General features: G+C 41.4%; 1 protein-coding gene across 1 annotated transcript in view; it reads right to left on the reverse strand.

The window, feature by feature from the left end:
* Nucleotides 1–3,031: 3,031 nt before the first annotated feature.
* BARD1 (BRCA1 associated RING domain 1) overlaps nucleotides 3,032–22,599 on the reverse strand; it is a 40,715-nt gene continuing 21,147 nt past the window's right edge. Inside the window, exons 7-11 of the mRNA XM_050340351.1 lie at nucleotides 16,248–16,356; nucleotides 15,354–15,489; nucleotides 14,539–14,631; nucleotides 5,127–5,224; nucleotides 3,032–4,428 (exon numbers count right to left, since the gene is read on the reverse strand). Coding sequence (XP_050196308.1) covers nucleotides 4,099–4,428; nucleotides 5,127–5,224; nucleotides 14,539–14,631; nucleotides 15,354–15,489; nucleotides 16,248–16,356 — 766 coding nt within the window. The 3' untranslated portion in view covers nucleotides 3,032–4,098. The remainder of the gene's footprint in view (nucleotides 4,429–5,126; nucleotides 5,225–14,538; nucleotides 14,632–15,353; nucleotides 15,490–16,247; nucleotides 16,357–22,599) is intronic.

Genomic DNA, 22,599 nt, shown 5'->3' on the forward strand with positions numbered 1-22,599 from the left:
TCCCCTTCTCTCCTCTGATTACACACAAAATGTTCTTCTGCTTTTAAGGGCAATTTAACACTAGTTAAACTACCATTAATTTAAATCAAACAAGTCTGGAAAGATAGAACATGCTGCACTGCTATTAAAAACAGCTGAATCTTCATTTGTTCCATCCAGACACTGCTGCCCATTTCCAAGCCAATACTACCTGGCTGTCCAAAGACCTCTTGCTGTAGTTTTTGAGCTGGTATTTAAGCCTGCTTTGTTGGCTTTTGCAACACAATGCCGCCCACTTAGTTATCAGAGAGAGACATTCAAACCTTCCCATCAAACTGCTTTTTCTTGCACAGTGTGAGGGAAAGGCAAAAAACAGGACATGGGGCCAAACTGATTAATAGCAATCAATGTGACATCACATCCCCCCCATTTCCAGGTGATCCTCCTGAAGTACTGAAGTACTGAAGCACTGAAGTACAAAATAGCTCAAGTAGGAAAAAAGAAAAGCTTTGTTCTGCTATTTCATGGACCTGTCCTCAACAAGATGCCAAGATGCTGCTACCCAGACTTTGCTGGCAGTGCAGCTGATCCACAGGACAGGCCAGAACAGCTCCTGCCCAGCAGCTCTGTCGGCACTGCAGGGCTGGCAGCTGTAAATGGACTTTCCCCCTTCCCTCTCCCACCCTGGCAGCAAAGCCAGCCCACAGGAACTAGAAGCAGCGCAGCAAGCTCAGGCAGGGGGACCAGATGATCCCTGTGTTTATACATTTTCCCCAAATAACCCACACTGGTGTGCAGTTTTACAACAGGCTGTGGTTTCCATGCAGACAGCTTTGTCCTGAGCAGAATGTTTGCAGGAGCTTCCTCAGCCAAAATGCAGATCTGCTGGAAGACTGCAGCACAAAATAACTGCTCCAGTGTTTGGTCTGAAACAAGACACATGAACTAGGCAGGGAATACAAACAGCTTCAATCCCCTGCCTAGGATTACTCCTTTCCTCGGATTAATTCCCTTCAGTCACTCACTCCTTCCATGAGCCTTGCCCAGGCTGATCAGGGATAACCATGTTGGGTCCCACAGAGCCTGTCAGGTCCACCCTCAGCTCAGAGCTTGGGATGGAGCAGGAGAGGGGCTTTAGTTCAGCCCCCACAAAGGCTGGGTAGGCACCAGCTGGTGAAGCACTTGCTGACATCTTAGTTACTAGAAAGATGTACATGTTTGGACCTGCCCATGCTTGCTAACCTTCAGGGGACGACTGCAAGACAACAGAGGCCCAGCCCCTCCCAGGCATACCAATTCTGATTTGAGAGCAAAAGCAGCTACGGTTTTACACTAGTTGGTTGCCTGTTGTTTCCCTAAAACACTTGCAGAAATACTGCAACATCACTCAAAAAGATTAAAAATATTATCTTGTATTAACTATTAAGAGTTAAACTGAGGTCACTGAGCCCCAGGTATTGCTTATTCAAGGTGTTATCAAGTGTCCCAGATGAACTAATTCATTATGAGAAACAGGTAATTTTCAAGGGAAGATGCCTGAAAATCATTAGCCTGAGGAAGGGACTCTCCCCTGTGAGGGTGGTGAGGCCCTGGCACAGGTTGCCCAAAGAAGCTATGGTTGCCCCACCCCTGGAAGTGTCCAAGGCCAGGTTGGATGGGGCTTGGAGCACCCTGGTCTAGTGGAAGGTGTGCCTGTCCACAGGGGTTGGAACAAGATGAATTCCCTTCCAGCCCAAACCGTTCAGTGATTCACAGTATTTCTGATCAATATTTTGATGGCTACTGTGGCCATCAGTGCCTCAAGTCTCTCACACTGCCTGAAATACCTTGTTATTTTGAGCTTGCCTCCTACTACCTTCCTTTAATGCACCCTTGGTTTGGGGCCAGAAGAGACAGAAAGAAACTATCCACATGCCTCATGATTTTATAACCTTGCTTTCACAGGAGCCAAAATCCATGCAATGGATTAAGAGACTTGATCTATCCTTACTGTAAAGCCCTTTTTAGACAGGGTGCTATCCTCTGCTTCCAACAATTACCAGGAGCAAATGAAGCAGGGTCTGTGTCACTGACCTCTAACTTTTGTGTACTTGCACATTGCTTCAGTGATGATTGGCACCTGCTGTAACTCTGGCATCAAACCTACTGTGAGGCTCTTTAAGTCTACATCTACATAAACTGATCACACTCTGAGTCAAGTTGTGTTATCAAGCAGAGTTTCTATCAAATCACGTTAAGAATCCCTCCATATCACACTGAGGGGAGATCCTTAGCCAAGATTAACTCTGGCCCACCTCCTTCAGGTCTCTGCAGGGATTCAAAGGAACATTGAAGAGGTTCAGAGCAGGGCTTAAAAAACCCCAACCATTAATGGCAAGTTTCTAACGGAGTTTCTTTTCATCTGCCAAGGAAAAATGGGTCTTAAAATCCATAAATGTGCTACCTCTCTCCTTTAGGACATTGAACAGGATTACTGATGGGCCAAATTTCTTCCTGGTCCAGAGCAGAAAAGCTCCATTCTTCAGAATTTTGCAGAGATTCAGTGCTACTTTTGCAAAGAACACTGCATTAGGGATATTGATGTGCCATGAAATGCCAAGTTAAAACTTGCTACAATTGTTAAAACAAACGACCAAACCCAGGTGGTATTGACTCGGCCCCTCATTTGCCACCGTTTATCTGCTCCAAAACCTCACACCACACTCATCCCGTGGGCTGCTCCACATGTTAATGAGCCCTGCACCCAGTGAAGGGCCATGGCTCAGTCTGGCATGAGAGACAGATCAAGATACTCCAGCTGCTCAAGGTGAAAACTGTACCTGTCTTACCTGGGGAATACTAAGAGTTGTACAGAGCGTACCGAGAACTGGCACAGGATCTCCAGGGACAATGGTTACAGAACAGAGCTCACTTCATCTGCAGAAGCAGCTCTTCAGTGTGGGAAGTGATCTTCACAGCTGTCCAAGCTCACAGAAAAGTATTTACCTGTTGAGATATGTATGGGACATGTACTTATTCTGCAGCCAAGCTCAAGCAATAAGATACTCCACACTTACTGCACACAAAAAGTTTCATTATCAGGAGCAATACAAATGCAAACACAAAAAACTTGGGTTTATCCCACAACTATCATTGTATATTATTACAAGCCACCATTTTTCAATTATGAATTCACAAAAGGTACAAGACATTAGGTGAGAGCACAGAGTAGGAGCTGAAGATTCTGACAATAACTTATGACCAATTACATGAAATATTGTAACAAATATGAAAGAATCAAATATTGCTCCAGCATAGCCAGCTCCTTATGTGCCAAGTGAGACATGATTCTTTTGTCATCAATAAAGTTTTTTACTCAAAGTAACCATGGTAGTAACCATCCATACTTACAGAAATATTTAATATAATAATTTAATAAGGAACCCAACGCTTCAAAACCTTAGGAAAATAGAATCAAATTCAAGTTAGACATTATACAATCATGAACGAGGAAAGAAGTGAGAAAAGCATTTATCTTTCTAAAAATAAGGAAATTCTAGGCCAAGGTTTTTAAATATAGTGCTCTCAAAATTGTCTGCTTCCAGATGAATTCAAGCCATTTGTTCAACTCTGATTTCTACAAGACTTATCCCATACCAAGAATTTCCAGCAAAATTCAGTTGTAAGAAGTTGTAATAAACATCACATGTCACCCTGACATGAGATGTCTACACAGGTTCAATTGAATAGAGTCCTCTTTTTAAAAAATACAAATTCTGGCCTGGGAAATCTTGACACTTACAGTAGATTCTCGTCAATGGATATTAAACACAACATAAATGGGGTCTGTCGCCTAGAAATCAGAAAAGCAAAGAGGTTTCATTTTGCAAAATCTTAGTTACAAAATGTCAGTGATTACTCATTAAGCATTTATTAAGTTCAATGCAAATATAAAGCACACTAACTAAGGTGAGGCACATTTTTCAGTTCTCTCCTCCACTGTATGTTCATTTATCCCAGCACATCAGCAATCTTAGAAACTCACTCAAATGCCCACAGCTCTCCTGAATCCATACCACCAGTTTACCAAGCCAAGACCCCACTCCCCCATTCCAAATCCCCGCTCAGGGACGCTGGCACTCATGTGACGGGCAGGAGCTGAAAGGCCATCACGCAGTCTATGAGCCAGCTGGAGGGGGCCATCCACACCTTGCCCTGCCGGACCTTCTCAGGCTTCAGCTTGGAGGCCGCGTCGTAGATGACGTACTGGGTGCAGAAGCGCTGGTCGGAGCGGGGTTCGGCGTGGAACGACACCGTGTTCACCGCCTGCGTCACGTCGCTGTCCGGCTTAGGCTGCCGCACCAGGACCTGCCCTCCCGCCGCTCTCACCAGCTCCACCAGATCGCCCTTCGGGTGGCGTTTGAAAGAGCCCAAGAAATAGAAGTAGCATCCATCAAACAACTTAGGAAGCTAAGTGGGGGGGAGAGGAAAAAAAAAAAAAAAAAAAGAAGTATGAATACAAGGCTTTGCAACTCAGTAGAGAGGAAAAAAGTGGATTATGAAAAATCAGTGCATTAAAAAAATCAATTATTAAAAATAACCAACGCTGGAAACTGGAGCATTAACTTAACATGCAAGGTTCTCGGTGTAAGAATGCAATCAAGAAAAGCCTGCTTATGTGGTAAATTCTTGGTTCTGTTTACTTTCCAGCACAACAGGGTTCGAACAGTGAGTTAGGAATATTTACAGCTACTCTTACAATGCAGTTAATGAATCCTCCTGTGTAATCCAGCAAGTAACCAGAAATGAACCCAGTTATATACAAAAGTGGCCCTAAATGGAAACAAATAGTAATAAAAACATTTTTCTTTCAAATTCCAGAACTAGGTTCTAAAGCTGAGCAGAGAAGGCCAAAGCAGCATCACTCCCTGTCCCATCAGCTTCTTCCACAAGTGTTCCCCTACCAAGGTTATAGCAACATCTCCCCTAACACAGAAAACTGACAGCTTTATGGGTGTTCAGCTCTTTGGATCACCTTGCACTTAATCAAATTTCTGTACAAGACCACATTAAAATTTTACATCTTCTGCACTTTCACGTGTGGCAAAGGGCAGAACTGCACGAAGCAAAGGTCATTAATACGGGCTGGCTGGAGCAATAAAACCCACCAGCTGCTCTCTGTTGAGCCGCCCTCTTTGGGGGCCACCTTGGATTTCATACTTCTCTTCTTGTTCTCGAGCTGAGGTTTGCAGACAGGCTCGGACCCCTACCAAAAAAAAAAAGCAAACAGTAAAGAAGACAAAAATTAAGAGAGCCCAGGTTTTAAGAGAGGTTTGCACGTCATTTTAGGGACTAAGGAGTTGTGCTAACATAAAATAATCACCTGCAATGCAACACATTCCATCCACATAAGCATCAAAGCCTGTGTGCTTTAGCAATTTGCTTTTAAACTCGGAAAAATTTACAACAGTGGCTGAAGATGCAAGTGAGATGGACAGAAGTAATATCACACTAAAATCAGTGCTATAAACACTAGGAATTATTAGCTCTTCCTCTTACCCACTAAAGGTCAACCACTTAATGTCAAATGTCAAATTGCTGATCATTTGGAAGCTTGAAGGCAGCATGTAGGACCAGGGCTGCAGTTATGGAATGGAAGCAATTGTCTGATAAAGACCAATTACAAAGCCAGCACAAAGTTGCCTCAAATAACAAATCAGATGGGATTTCAAGGTCTCCAAGATCAGCACGAACCGGAGATTTATGCAGGGGTTTAACAGTGGCATTCATTCCTGTTACCACTGCTGCATAATGAGATTATCTTTTAGAGTCAACATGATTTTACCTTGTTTTAAAGCCAGTTATTTTTTCCAGTAATGGGCTGATGTTAATGTATCTCTAACACCCCTTAAACGCACTATCTGACCTCACTCTGGAGGCAGGAATTGCAGTGGTCACCCACTCAAGGGTGGAACATTTTGCCTGAATGTACATTGCACCATTAATAAAAATTACCCAAGAAAAAGTTTGTAAAGCTGATTTTGGAAACGGTTCCGTGAGGATTTACAGTGTGGACAAGGCTGTAACTTTTATAGCACCTCACTCCTCACACAGCATTTCTAATTCAGGCAACTTATCTGCACTGGGCATGGTACCTAAAAAATACAAACTGAACAAAATCAGAAGTGAAATGTCAGGGGTTGATCCTGAAAAGGAAGAAAGTCCAAAGCTGTGAGAGAAGTCTCTCTGACAAAGGTGCTTGGATGCCGTGGCAATAAGAGGCCAACAGACAGGAGTATCTAATCCAGAGAGATCTTGAAAGGAAACTCTGAGTGATTTGCTGCCAGTTCATACCAGCTCACAAAATGCAACGGGAACTCACATTGCAGCAGAAGTCCTCCAATGTACTTGCACTAAAAAAGAAAAACCCCTACAGGAAACCACAACTGGCTGAATCCTACAGCAAATACCTCCCTCCATGTACAATATCAGATTGATTATTTGCACTTGTTCATTCCTTCAAGGAAAATTACCATGACCTAGAAGGGCAAACCTAGGCATGTATTTTCTGGAAAGGCAACTTCCATATTCATTATTGATAACAGCAATGAATACTGATAACTTAATTTCAAGTACTCGTAACTCAAAAATAAATCTAAAAGCTATTTCACATTTTATTTATTTATTTTAAATCACCACAATTCAATGACACTTCCTCTGTCAATGTGCCTCTAACTTACACTGTTATTCTTTCTTTTCAAGAAAATACAGGTATTAATGGGTGCCAGTTACAATAAAGGAAAAACAGTCTCATCTGCTCTTAAGAACAGAACTGTCCATTCATTAAGAATATGTTTTATTTCAATCTGCCATCAAAAGCTCAATTTCAAGGACTTTCACTACAGAGATGAGGTTTTTACACAATAAGCACATCACAAATTGAGCATCCAGTGCCAGCATCAGTAAATGAAGCAAATGCGATACAAAAGTAATAAAACACTGAATGAATACAAAAGACTACAATGTCTTTTTGTACTGCTACTTGCCTGAAAGAAAATAAATTGTCAGGGAAGTGACTAGTGTTAGTGGAATGTCTGTGTTAGAGAATGCAAAACCAGTGACATCTGTTTTGCACACTTGTGTCCGTCCACTTCACACTGCCAGGCCCTCCAAGGAATCTGAATCCTCAAAGTTCCTTGCCACACATCATGACAATCCTCCAAGAGAGCAAGAAAGACCCATCTACCTGTGTCCTGTTTTCACTGTGTCTGCGAGAACCACCAGACTGACATCTATTCCCCTAAAACACTGGGAACATGTCAACAGCCCATTCCTAGCCAATGTCTGCATGATCAGCATTCTCCTGAATTTTAACATGCCCTTCCCAGCTAGAAACAGGTCAGATCTGCGTCTTAACAGATCTGTGGCACGAAAGCTACGTATTCCAGATAGGATAAAAAGCCACGAACATAAGTTTTCAATGCCCAGGTATTTTCCTTTACCATGAATGTTAAGAGGCAACACTGTTAGGCACACACCCCCACCCTTTGTGCAGCAACAGACTCCAGATGTCTTTTTGGTGATGGAAATCTTCAATTACTGAACATATATTTCATGCAAGAAGCAGAACTTGCTCTGACCCAAGGATCCTGTCACATTTGATAGGTAAGAACAGTTGCCTTTTGGAACTGTTGTGATCAGAGGCCTTTCAAGCCACCTCCTCTAACACTTGGTCTACACACAGGTGAGAGAAGAGTAAAGGAAGTCACTGGAATCCTCAAGCTCAGAAGAGCTGGTGTTTCAGGTGCAGTAGTAGCCAGTGTTCGAGGAAGGTGCTTACAGCAGTGAAGGAATATCTATGCATGGAGGAGGGATTCCTAACTAGAAGAAGAAAAGCAAAATGATCTCAGTGATAGAGACCAGCACATGTCCTTTAACTGCAAATGCTGTTCAGATTGATTTCTTACCAAGTGGCTCATTTCTCTTCAGGGACTCCTGCATACCACAGATTTTGTATTAAAGAATTAAAGGAGTCAAATATTTTAAGAAAAAAAGAAATAAAAGGGAAATATGCCCCTGTTATAGGGTTTTATACCCGATAAAACGACATAGGGTTGAAGCTGTGTTTCTACCTAATTCATTATGCATTTGTCTAAACAAAAGGTTCTTATTTTCCTGTTCTTTTCCCCCCTTTCCATACAAAATTTGTCAAATCATCACTTGAGTCTAAATCACTAATTCTGCATTACCATTTTCAGATGCAGTGACTCCAACTGGGTGCAACAGCCCAAGTGAGGTTCTAAAAGAGGGCACAATCAGCTTTGGTTGTGTTGTGGTGTCATTTGGAAGCACCAGAAATGCACCAGCTTTATCATTCTTCCAAGAGATGGCACAGCCACCACAAGGTGATCTTGTGCTAACAACAAGAACATCTCAATTTCACACTAAGGAGCAGGGATACAAACAGGAGATTAGAGCATGCTGCAGGCCATTCCAACATTTGTTCTTCTTTACAGTTAGGGATTTTATTTTCTGTGGAAACTGAGTGCTAAGCAGAGTCCATTCAGTATAGCCCAGGTCTTTGAGTAGGCATTATTAATTTTAAAGCTGCTAACACGTATAAGTGGCTGGATAACATGACAGTTCCCTTTTAATAGTCTCTTCATCCAACTGAGTGTCATCCTGATTAAAGGGACATATAAAAGGAAATAAAATTCTATGCTTTACTCACAGCTGTATCGTTCTGTTACCTTTACAGGGACGTTTCCAGAAGCTCTTTTGACCTTACACACAAAGTACAGTGCCCTTTGACTTCAAAAAGGAGCCATGTTCAGCTGATTCCCAAAACTCCAGAGATTAGACTCTCACTTGTTCAGCACTGTTCAGCACAGCCTTTGAAAAGCCACCAGTGAGAACCCGATACCAAGACACTGGTCAAGTGAATGGACTGAAAAAAAGGAACTGCTAGCATCCCAATTAAAAAGTGGTCTTGACACCATCAATACTGTGCCATCTCCCTTCTGAAATTGAGATGGACATTTAATAACTTAGGCAAAAAAATTTTCAGAACAGGACTGCACCTTGGAAGGACAAGGGTAGCCTTAAAGACAGTCTCTGAAAAGGGAGGGGAACACAAACTTACATTGGAGAAGACACCTGTAATTTTAGGAGAGGGTAGAGACCACGGTTCTGTTGTTCTTCTCCACAGATTTGCAGTCTGTGCATTGTTTACTGGCAAGCCTGACTAAAAAGCTAGCCTGTTCTGCTACAAAATAAAATAAGACCACTCAACTTGCCCAGGGTCCCAGTCAATTCTGATTTATTCCTTGATACTACTGGCAGTAAGAGCTGTGGACTTTCTAAGTTTGAGGTTGATCAAGTTTATTAATTTACCATGCTCCCTTCCCTAGAGAAAAGAGGGTAATTATTGCAACTGCGCGTTGATGGCCCTGTAGTTTAATCGGTAGTCAGGGCAATCACCCGCAAAAAGGCAAGACTTGTATCCAGGCAAGTGGCATTTCCAAAAGGAGCAGGGCTGTGTGCAGTGCCCAGCTCCAGTGTGCAAGCACTCATGGATGAAGTTTGTCTGACAGAAGGCCAGTCTGGGGCAAGATCACATGTGCAGAGGGGTCATGCAGAGTTCTTCCCCAGAAATACAGAGCATCACAAGTTTAAAAGCCTCTTAAATAGCTGATTTCACACTTGCAATTTGTAGAGATGAACAAAAATCCTAGCAAAAACCCAAGCCTTCATTAAAGCCCCTAAAAAACACTGCAGGAAAAGGCTGTAGCTCAATCCATCTGTGTTCAGCTTGATGCCACCACACCTGGCAAGGACAGCACTGCTCATTTTTTATCCCCTCATTAGGAAGATCAGTAAAGCATCCCTGCTTACACTGATCCTTATTACCTCACTGAGCAGCTGCCCCCACCTCCTCACCTCTGAGTATCTCAGGAGCAAGCAGGTTAACAGGGTGTCCACTCTAATGGTATCATTAATTGACCTTTGATACAACTATAGCCAGTGGTACTAGAAATAAAAGAAATCATTATTTGCAAAATTTAAGATCAGAGCCCTGTAATCCGTGTTCGTGTAAAGTCTTATTGGTTTATAATGAAACTAACTGCATCAGCAAAAACAATTTAAAGAGAATGAAGTACAAAAAAACCTGGTTGTCAAGAAGAAGTTGTAATCACCCACAGATACCCAGGGGTAGCTCTCAGTAACTCAATTAGCCTTAGTGGAGTTTTGCTGGATTTGCATTAATAAAGCAAAGAGCAGAGGTTAGTCCCAAAAATCTCTTAGAAAGCTAAAAGTAATTTAGAAATACATGACAGCAACAAAGCAGATAAAATACTACACATCCAAGATCTAGTAGAGACTGCAACTGGAACATCCTTAGCTCAGTCTGCACTGGGTTTGAAAACTTACATGCAGATTGAGTAAAACTTGGTGGGATTTTTTTCCTAGAAAAGGAAGAATTCTGGACTGAGAGAAAGCCTTAGGGGAATTTGGCATGGCTAGCTTCAATTTGCTTTCATAAACAGCATTACTGGCCTCTGCTACAGCACAGAAAAAAATGTTTATATTGTCTCTTCTATGCCTGTAAAGTAACTTTAGACTCACAGATTTTCATGGAGGTACAGAACTCATTGATGAAACAAGAGCAGTCTGTTTTCTCATCACATGGAAATGACAGGATGCTGCAGAGACTGAACTGAATCTGCTTAAGAGTAGTAGTTAACAACTTACTCCAGATGATATATATTAAACCTGATGGAGCAGACGCTTAGGAAGTCCTGAAACATCAATTCCCAGAAGCTAGGAGCATGTGATATGAAAATCATTCCCTCACTCGAAGCCCCAAGTGTCCCATCTTCTTTGGAGAAAACACTGTTTGCCACAGCTGTCTTCTAGGCTGATCAAAGTGACTGGAGGTAGCCATTCCTAAGGTCAGGGTAAATTCCACAGGGAATGCTCATCCTCTGGATCTCATCGCATGCTTTTAAATGAACGAGCTAATTCTTTCCATCCTCTTCCTTACGACGTGCTCCCTAAATGTAATCTTTTCTTCCAAACAAAAGTGAACTAGAACAAAGACTCTCTAAATATGAAAAGCTGAGTGTCTGCATGACACAGAACAGCAGGAGCAGTGGAAACACAGTTTCCTTTTCTTCTAGACCTTATTTCAAACCAGCCCACTTCCCAGTTCTGCAGACAAAGGCAGACACCACATTTAAGACATTCTCATTCCCATTTTCTCTTCTGCGAACTCCAGCAGTTCAGTCTAAATTTGTGATGAACTGGAAGCACAACTGTTTCCCTCCTCCTTCCCAGAAGGTGCAGACACTGTGGGAGAGCAGAAGTTCAGACCCTGTCGGTGTGAAATGTTCCCCTCAGCTGCACACCAGTAAAACTAGAACCTGATCTGCACTTTAGAGAGTTCTACTGTCTGTCAGAGCTGGGAGTCCCTTTGTAGAGGCAGCTGAAGTGAGTCTCTGAGGGCAAAAGAAGCATGAAACTCCAGTGATCAAGAGTTTCGAGCTGTTTTAAGGAGGCAGGGTTTTGCTGAGGATCAGCCTGTTGTCTAAAAGATGATTATGCATGGAAGGGAGACAGTCAGGCCTGAGAAGGAGTCCGCTCAGACAGCTTTGCACTTCTCCAGTCTAAGAGCCTAAACAAGGATGGGCATATTGCTCCAAGGAATTCAGAAAGATGTTTTCACCTTGAAATGTCAGTCATGCAGTCCCTCAGTCCTTCCAGTCAACTCCCTGTTGTTCCGAGTCCTTACAGGAAAAGCAGGTTTTTTTGCATTCTTATAATGATCAGAGCTGAATCATTGCTGCTGCTCCAGGTAAGCAGAGGAAGGAATGAGCAATCAGATGCTTAGAATTCTGCCAGACACTTGGCTGCAAAGACTGACACAAGCTTGTTTCAATGCATATCGTTACTGAGATCATTTTTCATTCCCTGCTTTAACAGATGACAATAAGTTTAAGGAAAAAACAAGCTGAAAAGCTATTAAAGACTTCTGCTGGTTTTAATTACACTCTTCTGTGTTCTCCATAAAGCACAGAGGAAATACAGTGATACTTGAATCTTTGTCTCAGCCTACTTGCAGAAGGATAATGATATGCCACTTCGTGCCCTATTACCATCCCAGAAATAATGAAGGCAATAAAATAATGAAACCAGTGAAAGATATGGCTAAGGGCAAGGAGCACAGTGACAACGCTGTCTCAATTGAATTCTGTGCTGCTTGGAAGTGGATGTACTGCTGACAGTGTATTAGATATGGAAAAGATGGAACTGCAACTGGAAGGGGGAAATTTTTTTTCTGTGAAGATCTAATATTGCTCAGTGATGACATCCTTTCATCCTAATCTTCCACCTAAAGATGAAAGGGAACCCCAAAGCTGAAGATAGGTACTCAGATCCTGGCTCTTTAATACTTAGAGGCCTTACACTTGGCACACACCCTGCTGGAAAATTCCCCATTACCTCTCTGCCAACAGAAGTGGATGCTGTGGTTGCGCGCAGGGACACGTGTAAACAGGAGCACCAGAGAATCGTTCAAGAGAAGGATGTTGCCTTTTATTGGAGGAACAGAGTTTAGCCTCCTCTAACAGAAGAGACTTTCAAATGAAGTACTGTTTTTGCAATACTGTTTTGTGATTTTTTTTTTTGTAGAAAGTGGTATAATGTATAGGCTATAAATAAAACTTTAGAAATAAAAGTCAAGTGCAGCTTACCTTGTGGTAAAAAAATTTCGAATACTCACTTATGCATAGTCAGCACTTCATTAAGTGCCTCACTGAGCTTTGTGTTTTCAAATATTTTAGTGAAGTTTTTCACTTTAGAACATTGAACCATAACAGCTCCTTGAATGTATTACATAACCAGAATATGCACATACTTTTGCAAGTTTATTTGCATCACATTCAAGGAAACTTATCCAAACAGAAGTCAAAAAAGCCACAATAAATTAGGAGAGAAATCACGGAAAAGAAAAGCAAAGACCTCTTTCTCCTAGACAAATGTTCCATCAGCAGGAGTCCCATTATTTGTTATAACAATCTTTAACTTGTAATGACTCTGAAGAAGACTGATAACAGACTGGTGGGAACAGATGGAGTGGTGCTGTTAATTATAGGCACTTAGCTGCATTAGACCCCATGAGTTATTACTAACATTCCCCACTAGGGAGGAGAATCACTCGCTTTTAAGTAGTATGTTGCTTACTAAGCTGGGAGCATTAGCAGTCAGGATTGTACTAATCAGTACTAACAACATCAAATAAAACTCAGTTGCGAACAAAAAACCATAAAAATATTCCCTGAATAACCCTCAGACTATTTCACTTTTTTTTTTTTTCTTTTCAAATCACTTCTAAGTGTAAAAGTTCTTCCACAAAGACTTGAATGAAGGTCTCACTAATTAAATCTTCCTCTACCACTCAGATGTTTTCTAAGCATCTGACTAGCAAGCAGATAAAATGAAATAAAGGAAAACCACTGTGGCATATATGATAGAATGTGTGCAGACCTTCTGAACTGAGTGGAGCCAAGAACCTGCAAAGTGACTCTTGCAGAAAGCATCTAAAGGGACACTAATTCAACAGATCCTTGGGAAAAAAAAAAAAAAGCATGGAACAAGTTATCTGGAAGCCAAATGAACCCCGAGTCCAGTGTTCAAGCTGATGAAGTGCTTTGGTTCAAAAACCAGTCTGCAGCTTCTGAGGCTTTGCACAGTGCCTTCATGAGCATTAGTGGCTGGAAAATGTAGACCATTAAGGAGTCCTCATATTCTGCTGTTTAGTCACACAGTAGAAAACCGGAATGAAATTTGTCTGTGAGTTTCCCATGGATAATTAACTCATTTGTAGTGTACTTATTAGCTAAAGGGACTTAGCCATAAAGGTCAAGGGGAAGAAGATGGCTTTTGCAACTACTGTGAGAAGAGATACTAAGAAATACATCAGTCAGAATGAATAAAAATCAGAATTGGGGCCTAAGTCCACAGAACAGCTGTATAAAAAAGCATGCACTGCATAAAAACTAGTTACAGATTGCATAAAAGATGACATCAGAACGACTTGCAACTGGGGTTAAAGTTAAAACTTTCAACAGATCTCAGCTTTTATGTAAATATAAGTTTTCTTCCAACCGCCCTTGAGCTGTACCCCAAACAAGCCAAAGTTTCCTATCAATTCTAATGGCAACTACTGATAAGAAATCCAAGAATTCAATAAAATCTTCCCTCCTCTCCCAGGATATTTTCCATAATCTTCCAAATCCGTTTTAATACAGCAATGAAGAAATTCCCTCCCCACTGATATTTAGGCCATGACCTACCCAACACATCTAACAGTGAAATGCACTCATTTAACAAGAAAGCAGTAGTTATATTAATTAAATTTCTTGTCATTCAGGAGATTAAAAATAAAACAAAACCCAGCCCTCATACTTTATGTTACGGTAGGATTGACATTAGGGCAGTTGTTGAGAAAATTTTTTTCTGGAATCCTATCTAAAGTTTCTGGTTAATAACCCCAAAGAATGCCACATATTTAATACTTACATTCAAACTTGAGGACCCAACATCCACTCAGAACAGCCATCATGCATTTGACAGTACTTGGCATTGGAACATCAGGGATAACAAGATGAGTTACTAGGAGAAAGATTACATCAGTAGAACTAAAAGCACATAAAAATCAGAACCATGCCTGGCTGAAAAGCAATCAATCACCATTTAAAGAATAAACAGACAATAATAATTTATCAACCACTCTTTCCAGCACAAGTATGTGATTTTTGAGACTATGATACAAGTTAGTAGAAGAGCTATTAGAAATTTTGTGGGTTTCAACATATACTGGCTGTGAAAAAGGGAAGTCATGGTTTTATAGTTCCAAGCTAACACTTAAATCTTCAGATGAGGCTCTGGTTTATAGGACAGTATTTTTTCTCAATCCTTTTAAAGTTATATTTAACTCTGACAGGAATCTCACTATGGGATCTCACTGCTTTAATGCAAAGCTAACAGAACTCAACTCAAAATTTTGGAGTAGTAATCTGAATGTGAAAGAGGGTAAGGGAAAATTGCCTTAGCATTTTGTCCACAAGCAGCACTCTAAAGAAAATCTAATAGGAGGGTTTAAGGCCATGTTCCCCTCCTCAAAGGGGTAGAAAAAAAAACAAACCCAAGCCCCATACCTGCCTTGGTAACCAGACAGGCTTTATATGTGTTTACCTGTATTGTTGTACCACAATCCAGGGGATTTCAGAAGCTGCTCTTACCAGGAACAATAAAAAAACCCTGTTTAGGTAGCATACTGAAAGATGAGGTACAGAACTGTAGTTACTCCTATCTGGACAGAGACACGGACATACCTCCACTGGTAAATTCAGTAAATCTTCGAGCCTTCAGAACTGCCGCTAATTTGTTCAGCAAGTTCTGCTGCTCTGCACTGAGACTGCTTCCCAGTAAACCAAGAGGGCCATTTCTAGGCTGGCTGGGGCTCAGCGCCTGCAGGAAAAAGAAAATGTTTGGGAACATAAAGCAACTAACTCACTAGACAGCTTTATTTCAAAAGAGTAAGCATTTTGAAACACCATGGCAAGCTTAGTGAACAGGGTATTACCAACAGATACACTGTTGAGTAATCTATATAATTAATATCTGCATTTCCTTCTAGTAAAAGTCCCTAATACTTTGCCCTGTAAGCAACGAATGCCTAAGAGTTTTTTTTATGTATGTGGATACTACTAATGCAAATAAGAGGAGCTGCTTGCTCAAGTTTTATGCTGACAAGGATGTGATACTTCAGCTCCTGAATTTTTATAAATACTCCCAGATTCCATAGGATGATACTGAAGCAGCCTTTTAAATGCACACAGAAAGCACCTGGAGCAAAAACTGCTGCTGCTTTCAGACAGTTTGGTAAGTAGAACAAATTAAAATATGCAGAAAAAAGAACATCAATAGCCAAGTTCAAGCAACAATACTTGAGGAATAATACAGCACTCGTTCTCCTGTAATAAATCCACATTACAAGAAATATCCTTTGTTTTCCCAGATAGAGCTGTAACACAGAATTTCATGGCTTGTATGTGTTCCACATGCATTCTAGAAATACTGTCCAGGTTAGTTTCCCAGTTTTAAAATATCCCTGTAAAGCAGATAATGTACTGTAATTATGAGCAAGTCTTCAATATTTACAGGTTAAACTTAGAGGGGTTTTTTGAAAAAGCAGAACAACAACAAAACCCCACACAGACATTTACCTCAGAGGGCTGATTAAGCAAAAGTGATTCATTCTTCACTGGCAACATTAGCACAGACTTCATCTTTTCACTTTCTGCATAGTCCACAGGCCGCAGACCAAATATATTACTGGCAAAACAAGCACAGATGGGTTTAAGTAAATAAAATGTGACTTGATTCTTAACTAACTGGGCACATTAGCTGGGTAGCTTTCCCTCCCACTTTCTTATTAATATGTAATTTCAGTTAAAAGCACAAAGCTTCAAGTAAGAATTGCATCCAAGACAGATGGATACTGAATTACAAGCTGTTGCATTCAGCTAAGGAGTAAGGGATGTTCAGAGCAGAACGTTCAGTTAAATAAACCACAGTCCTTCTTAAACTGTTTCAAGATGCAGTTTGATATCATTTGCAAGACCCAGAAATTTCAGCTTTAATCTTTCATTGCGGTCATATAACCAAGGAATGTATTTTTGGCTTATCCATTTGCCATAAACGACATGTCAGAAGATTCCATGCACTGTATTAAACATCGGAGTGGGATGTGGTTATGCTTTTATGGGAAAAGCTCTCTGCTTCCTGATTGGGAACCGTGGCTCCCTCACCCTTCCAGGATTTGAGTATGCATCTCATTTTCCCCCAGTGGGCTGTTCCACAGAACACACTGCAGCCAATTCATTCTGATTTTAGTGGGTGTGCCAATTTTGCTGAGAACTATTGATCGTATGTGGCACCTCACGGTTATTAGATGTGCTTCAAGAGCCATTTCCCCTTGGAGCATTCCTCAGACAGATGTGATTTGCTATCCCACCCCAAGCACAGCCATGGCTTCTCCTTCTTCACTCAACTTTGCAGCTGCAGGACAGCAGAGGGGGGAGGGAAAGCTTGAAACTGCAGAACAGGTATAACTGCCATTAGCAAACAGGATCCTCTGCCAGCACTCTGGGGAAATACTCTGCTTGCTTTGCCCTTTGTGGGAATAATGGCTATTCCAGCTGATCCTCTTCTCCCCACCTCACATAGCTCTGCTCTCAAAAGGCATAATAAGAGCTCTTTATGAAGGGGAAGTTTGTCACTGAGAACAAAGCCCTGACTCAGTGTCTGAAACCCAGCAAGCTTAGTCATCAGACAATGAAACATTTAAAGGGGTCAAAAAACCACTGCAGCTTTGAAGAGGCTGCTCTCAGCCACACAATCCTGTGCAGAGCTGAAATCTAGGAAGCAGTATAGGGAATTCCACATAAGGCCACATAACCCAGTGCAGCCCAAAGAGAAGCTCAAACCATTAAGTCTTCACCTTGATTAACTGGGGGACTTTGGGCAGCACAGAGCTGACAGATGTGTCCGACTTCAGCACCTTCCCGTGCTCCTGACAGCCCCTTGGGAAAACAACAGTCCACCAGAATCCCCTACAGAAGGGTCCAGGATGGTATTTTACAATATTCCCAACTCCAAGCTCTCCTGTGCCACTAATGAGCAGAGTGCAGGCATAATACCAGCTCTGCAGACTCAAAGATAATTGGTTAAATCTCTGCCCAGTCCTGGGAGTTGCAGCCCATTAAATATTGTCATGCTGTTCCTGCTTCGTCATGCATCATCAGGGTAGCTCTTGCCCTTTCCTTAAATAAGGGCCATATTCCACTCAAACTGCTGCAGGATAGAGTTCATTTGAACAGTGCATGCGGGGAGAAAAATAGATATATCATCACATACACTAAAAATCACCTTTAGACCAAATGGCTGATCTTCCACTAGGAACTAAGAGGGAGGAAATCACTGCATGTCAATAGGAGAGGTTTGGGAGGGTTTTTCCCTCCAAAGGCACAGCAAGATCCTTGACTGTTGGAAAAAAACCTCAGGAATGTTTACCGTAGATAAATATACAGGGCATCACAGTTAAGCACAGAACATTTTTTTGCCAATTAAACTGTGCAATAAGAGCTCTGGTTCCTCCTTCTGTATTCACTTTTTTTTTTTTCCCTACACTTCTAAGGTCACTTCAGTTGTTTCTTACTGAATTTGTAATAGTATTGTGAAATGCTATCCCATCGTTATGCAGAAGAATTAATGGCTATTTTACAGGATGGTAAGGTGGCACAGCTAAATTGTGACAAACCTGGGAGCTGAGGTCTGAAAAGGGAACACCAGTACAAGGGATGATTTAAGAGTTTTGAATATTTCCGACAAAGCAGATTGTTGAGCTTAAGGAAAGAGAGAAAATGTAGCTGAAACACGAGAAAATGGGGTTTACAAAATAAAAACCAGGACGAGGAGTACATCCTAACAACAGACTTCGAGGAGGTTACTGTTGTAATTTACACTCAAAGGATGAAACCCATATTTGTACTTTTCAGCTAGGCACCCACTCACCATCCAGAAAGTCAGTGATCACCATGAGAAAGAGCCTGTGCCCAGCCTCTGCCACACCTACAAGAGCAGGAGCTTGAGGAACTGTTTTTAATATATGAGGAATTTATACTATTTTTAACCCTATGATCTACCCAAGCCCAACACCAGCAGTAAGGCACAGGAATGGGAAACAAACTTTTGACAAAAATGTGCTCACATCTGTCTTCGTGCTGCCCAGCTGAACAAGGGAAATGGTCCACCCTGTTCAGAGTAAAAAATTACTTTTGATCCAGTTTTGAAAGCAAAATGAGATATGCCCATTTAGGTCCACCCTAACACACAAACAGTGTTCTTAGAAATATCAGTAAGCATGAGTGCTGCTACTACAGGTCTGGGCTTGTTGGGAATGGGCCCAGTGCACTGAGGAGTTCCACACTCAGAGGGAAGACACAATTGTTTCTTCAAGGGAGAAATAATTGTCTGTGGTGCTTCAGCTGGAATACAAGGTCTCTTAGGCACAATTCTTTCTACCAGAATGCAAGTGGGCTTTTTGAAAGTTGTTTTAAACATTCAAGAGTCAGATGTACCCTTTGATGCAAGCAGCCTCCTATTAGTCAGCCATCAAGGTACTGAGTAGTCAGTAGAGGGCTATCACAGCCAGAACAAATCCCAATCAAAGAGCAGGATGGCTGTGCTGAGAACAGAGATGAGCCCAGTGAAAAGCAACTCCACATAATCTTCTGAGTGTGACTTTACACGAGATGACAGATGATATCTTAAGGACTGACACATCAAAGAACTTCTTATAAAAAGCTTTAGAAATAGGATTCAGTTTATGGCACAACACTGCTAAGTATTAGGTATGAAGACAACAGAGGTTACTACTATAGCCAAAAAGAAACTTTACAGCTGCCTTCTAAATGTTTCATTAAACTTTCAGCAAAGAAGTCATCGGAGGAAAGAAGATAAATATGGAGACATGCCTGTTAATTGCTTCAAAGCCCCAAACTTGCACAGCTTCTGATGTAAGCAAACAACAACTGCATAATACTTTGTAATCAGGAATTTTAAGCTGCTCCATTTTGATACCAGAAGTTACCTCTGGTTCCACAGCTAAGCATGAGACAAGTTTTACCCCAGCCCCCATAAAGGAGTTCAGTATTGAATGGAAGTCCAGCGAGCAGGTCTCAGTGCAGTAACCACTGACTCCCACATGGAAACAGGACTAGGTCAGGGCTCTCCAGGCAGCACCTGGACTGGAGAATACGGTAAACAGAAACCTTTTTTGAACCTGACAGGAGGAAGAAAACTTCATCTGTGCAGCCAGAAAAACCATACGAGATACCTAAACAGAGCCAGGGTTTTAATTAACCTGCTGTCAGCAGGAAGTTAAACATACTGTCTTGCACTGAGACAGCCAAGACCTGCACTATCTTGTCTTAGGAAAAGCAGACAAAATGATGTCAGTGTCACGGGCCTAATGCCTCCTGAACTAATTGCAGGTTGGAACAGGTCTTGTCCCTATGCCATTCATTCCTAATTGAGGACCGTGGTCTATCCCTAAGCATTCCCAGAGGTTTGTTCAGAATCAGACTCACAAATATTCAAAGACAGCCAACACCTAAAAAAATGGAGCATCGCCACAATTTTTTACTAATGCTGAACTTATTGTGCATGAAGAGCTGGAAAGGCAGCCCATTTGAGGGAGAGCATTTAGGAAGTGCTGTGAAATTGCAAATGCACAGATCTAATTTTTCAAATCACTTGGCTTGCCGTGAAGCAAGGAGAAAAGACAGAATTCAAGCACATTGAAAAAAGCCATAAAAATAAAAATTAGCTATGTGTAGGAGATTAACTTAAAAAATTAACAAGACCAGTAGGACAATTAATAGGTCCAGTGGTCCACATAATATTTTTCATTTGTAGTTCATATCTTTTGCAGTCAGTGAAAACTTCAATGGCAAATGGTGTGCCACAACTATTAAATCTTAAGAGATTTCAAAAGAAATGTTTTTGCCAAGGAATACGGAAATCCCAGGATTGTTTTCTGGCAGAAGAGGAAGCCCTCACCTGTACTCGTTTGGTCCAAAAGGTATGTGGCTGCTTCATATTATATACAGTTGGTTCTTAATGCACTGTGTGTCAACATGCAAGGAGAAAAACAGCCTGAAAGGTGCTTGGAATGAGATGTGCTTGATGGGTCTGTGAACCCGATGATCTAAATCTGAAACTGCAAAGTCTCAGCTCCCTGGAGAGGGGTTATAGCTGTGCACATCACCAGTTAAGGTCCCTCAGGAAGCAGCTGTATTTGCTTCCAGATATATCCTACATCCCTGCACAGACCAGTGGGTCTTACCTGCCCTTGGGCCTGCAGTCAGTAAATACTGCACATCTTTAAAAACGTATTTCCTCTGGCACAGCTGAGCATCATTCTAAATTTCAAAACTACTGCTCTAAGCAGGCTATTCAACACAAGCTCTGTTTTTATTCCAGTAGATTAACTCTCCAACACACAAGGGACATTAAGACACAAAACTGAGTTAATTCTACTGTCAAAACAGCAGCAAGACATCAGTCACTTTTGCAAGGCTTCACGCCATATATTTCATAGTGTCCCCAGTAACATTTGAACACATTTATCATGGTCACATTTTACTGAGTTTTGCTAAAGGAAAACACTTTTAAGCAACCAGAGTGAACTAATCAAACTCTCCTCCCTGCTCTCCTGCGAGGTAATGAAGAATCACTTCATCCCATCATTTTAAGGAAGGCCCTTTCTCCTGTTCATTGAGAGCCTGAAGAGCCCCCACAAAAGAACTATTAAGAGTTTCATACTCTGAAAGAAAATAAGAAAAAAGCAAACTAAAATTAGATAAATTTATTGATCAGGTAAAATTGGCTTGGCACAGTCTTAGCTCATGCACTGCACACCTCTAAAATTAAGGGACTCTTATGGTATGTTTCTCAAGGAAATAAACCCTTGAGAAGAAATGCAAGTTCTACTCATTACTCCTCAATTTCTACTGTAAGGATCCTAAAATAACAATGGGAAAGTGAGAAGATCCTGCATTAGGTACAAAGAGGCCAACTATAACTAGTCATAATGAAAAGAACTGTAATTGCACCATCTCGAGTGCTCAGCCTGTTTTTGCCTCCTGTTTTTAAAAAAATGGTCTGCAGGTTTCAGGGATCCAGGAAAAAAAGTCTCTGAATTAAAAAAAACTTCTTGTCAGATGTGACTTCATTCTAAGGTTACCTGTATCCACTAGGAAAAAAAAAAAAAAGAGTAAATTAAATCTTCTATATTAAAGAAGGTTCAAATCCATTCACCCAGACAAATCCAACCACTGCTCATTTAGGACTACAACTACCAGAGGCAGTGGCAGAAAAAACACCCAACAAGATTTGCAAAGTCATGATCCAGGGAAGATCACAGCAGTTTTCATTGCTGAAAGCTAGTGGGGCACAGGAAGGAAGGGAGGCACAAGACATTCTCAGAAGTCTCAGAAACACTGTTCTTGTTTCTGCTGTTTCTTGAGAGTGTTTGGAAGAGGTCAGCAGAGTCTCACTATTCAAGCCTGAACACTTTGCTTGTACATCCCTTACTGTGTGGTTCTAATGCTTTCTGTAAAAACAGGGAGGAGGAAAAGCCCAATCCCTTTCCAACATCAATGCAGTAGCAACACACACAGTAGCACTTCAGACAGAAAAGAAGTCCTGGAAGCCTCCATTAATCCAGGAGGGACATACAGGACTGAATTTTTGTCAAAGAACCCAGGGCTGCTTTTGTCAGACAAATCACACAAAGATTAACAGCAGCTACATTTGCTCTCAAAAGGATTTTAACTGAACATCATCTACATTCAGTAAAAAGTTAAGGCAGAGTTAAAAGTTTACATAAATCTCTCCTTTTCCTGATTGAAAAGCTTCTGTTTCAACAGAAAGCCACGTTTGCTCGTGTAGAACAAGCTGAAAGAGGTTCAGCTTCCCCTCTGTGAGAACACAAGCAGCAGAGACCAAGGC

This window comes from Myiozetetes cayanensis, unplaced genomic scaffold (assembly GCF_022539395.1).
Source record: "Myiozetetes cayanensis isolate MyiCay16 unplaced genomic scaffold, myiCay2020 scf9, whole genome shotgun sequence".
NCBI lineage: Eukaryota > Metazoa > Chordata > Aves > Passeriformes > Tyrannidae > Myiozetetes > Myiozetetes cayanensis.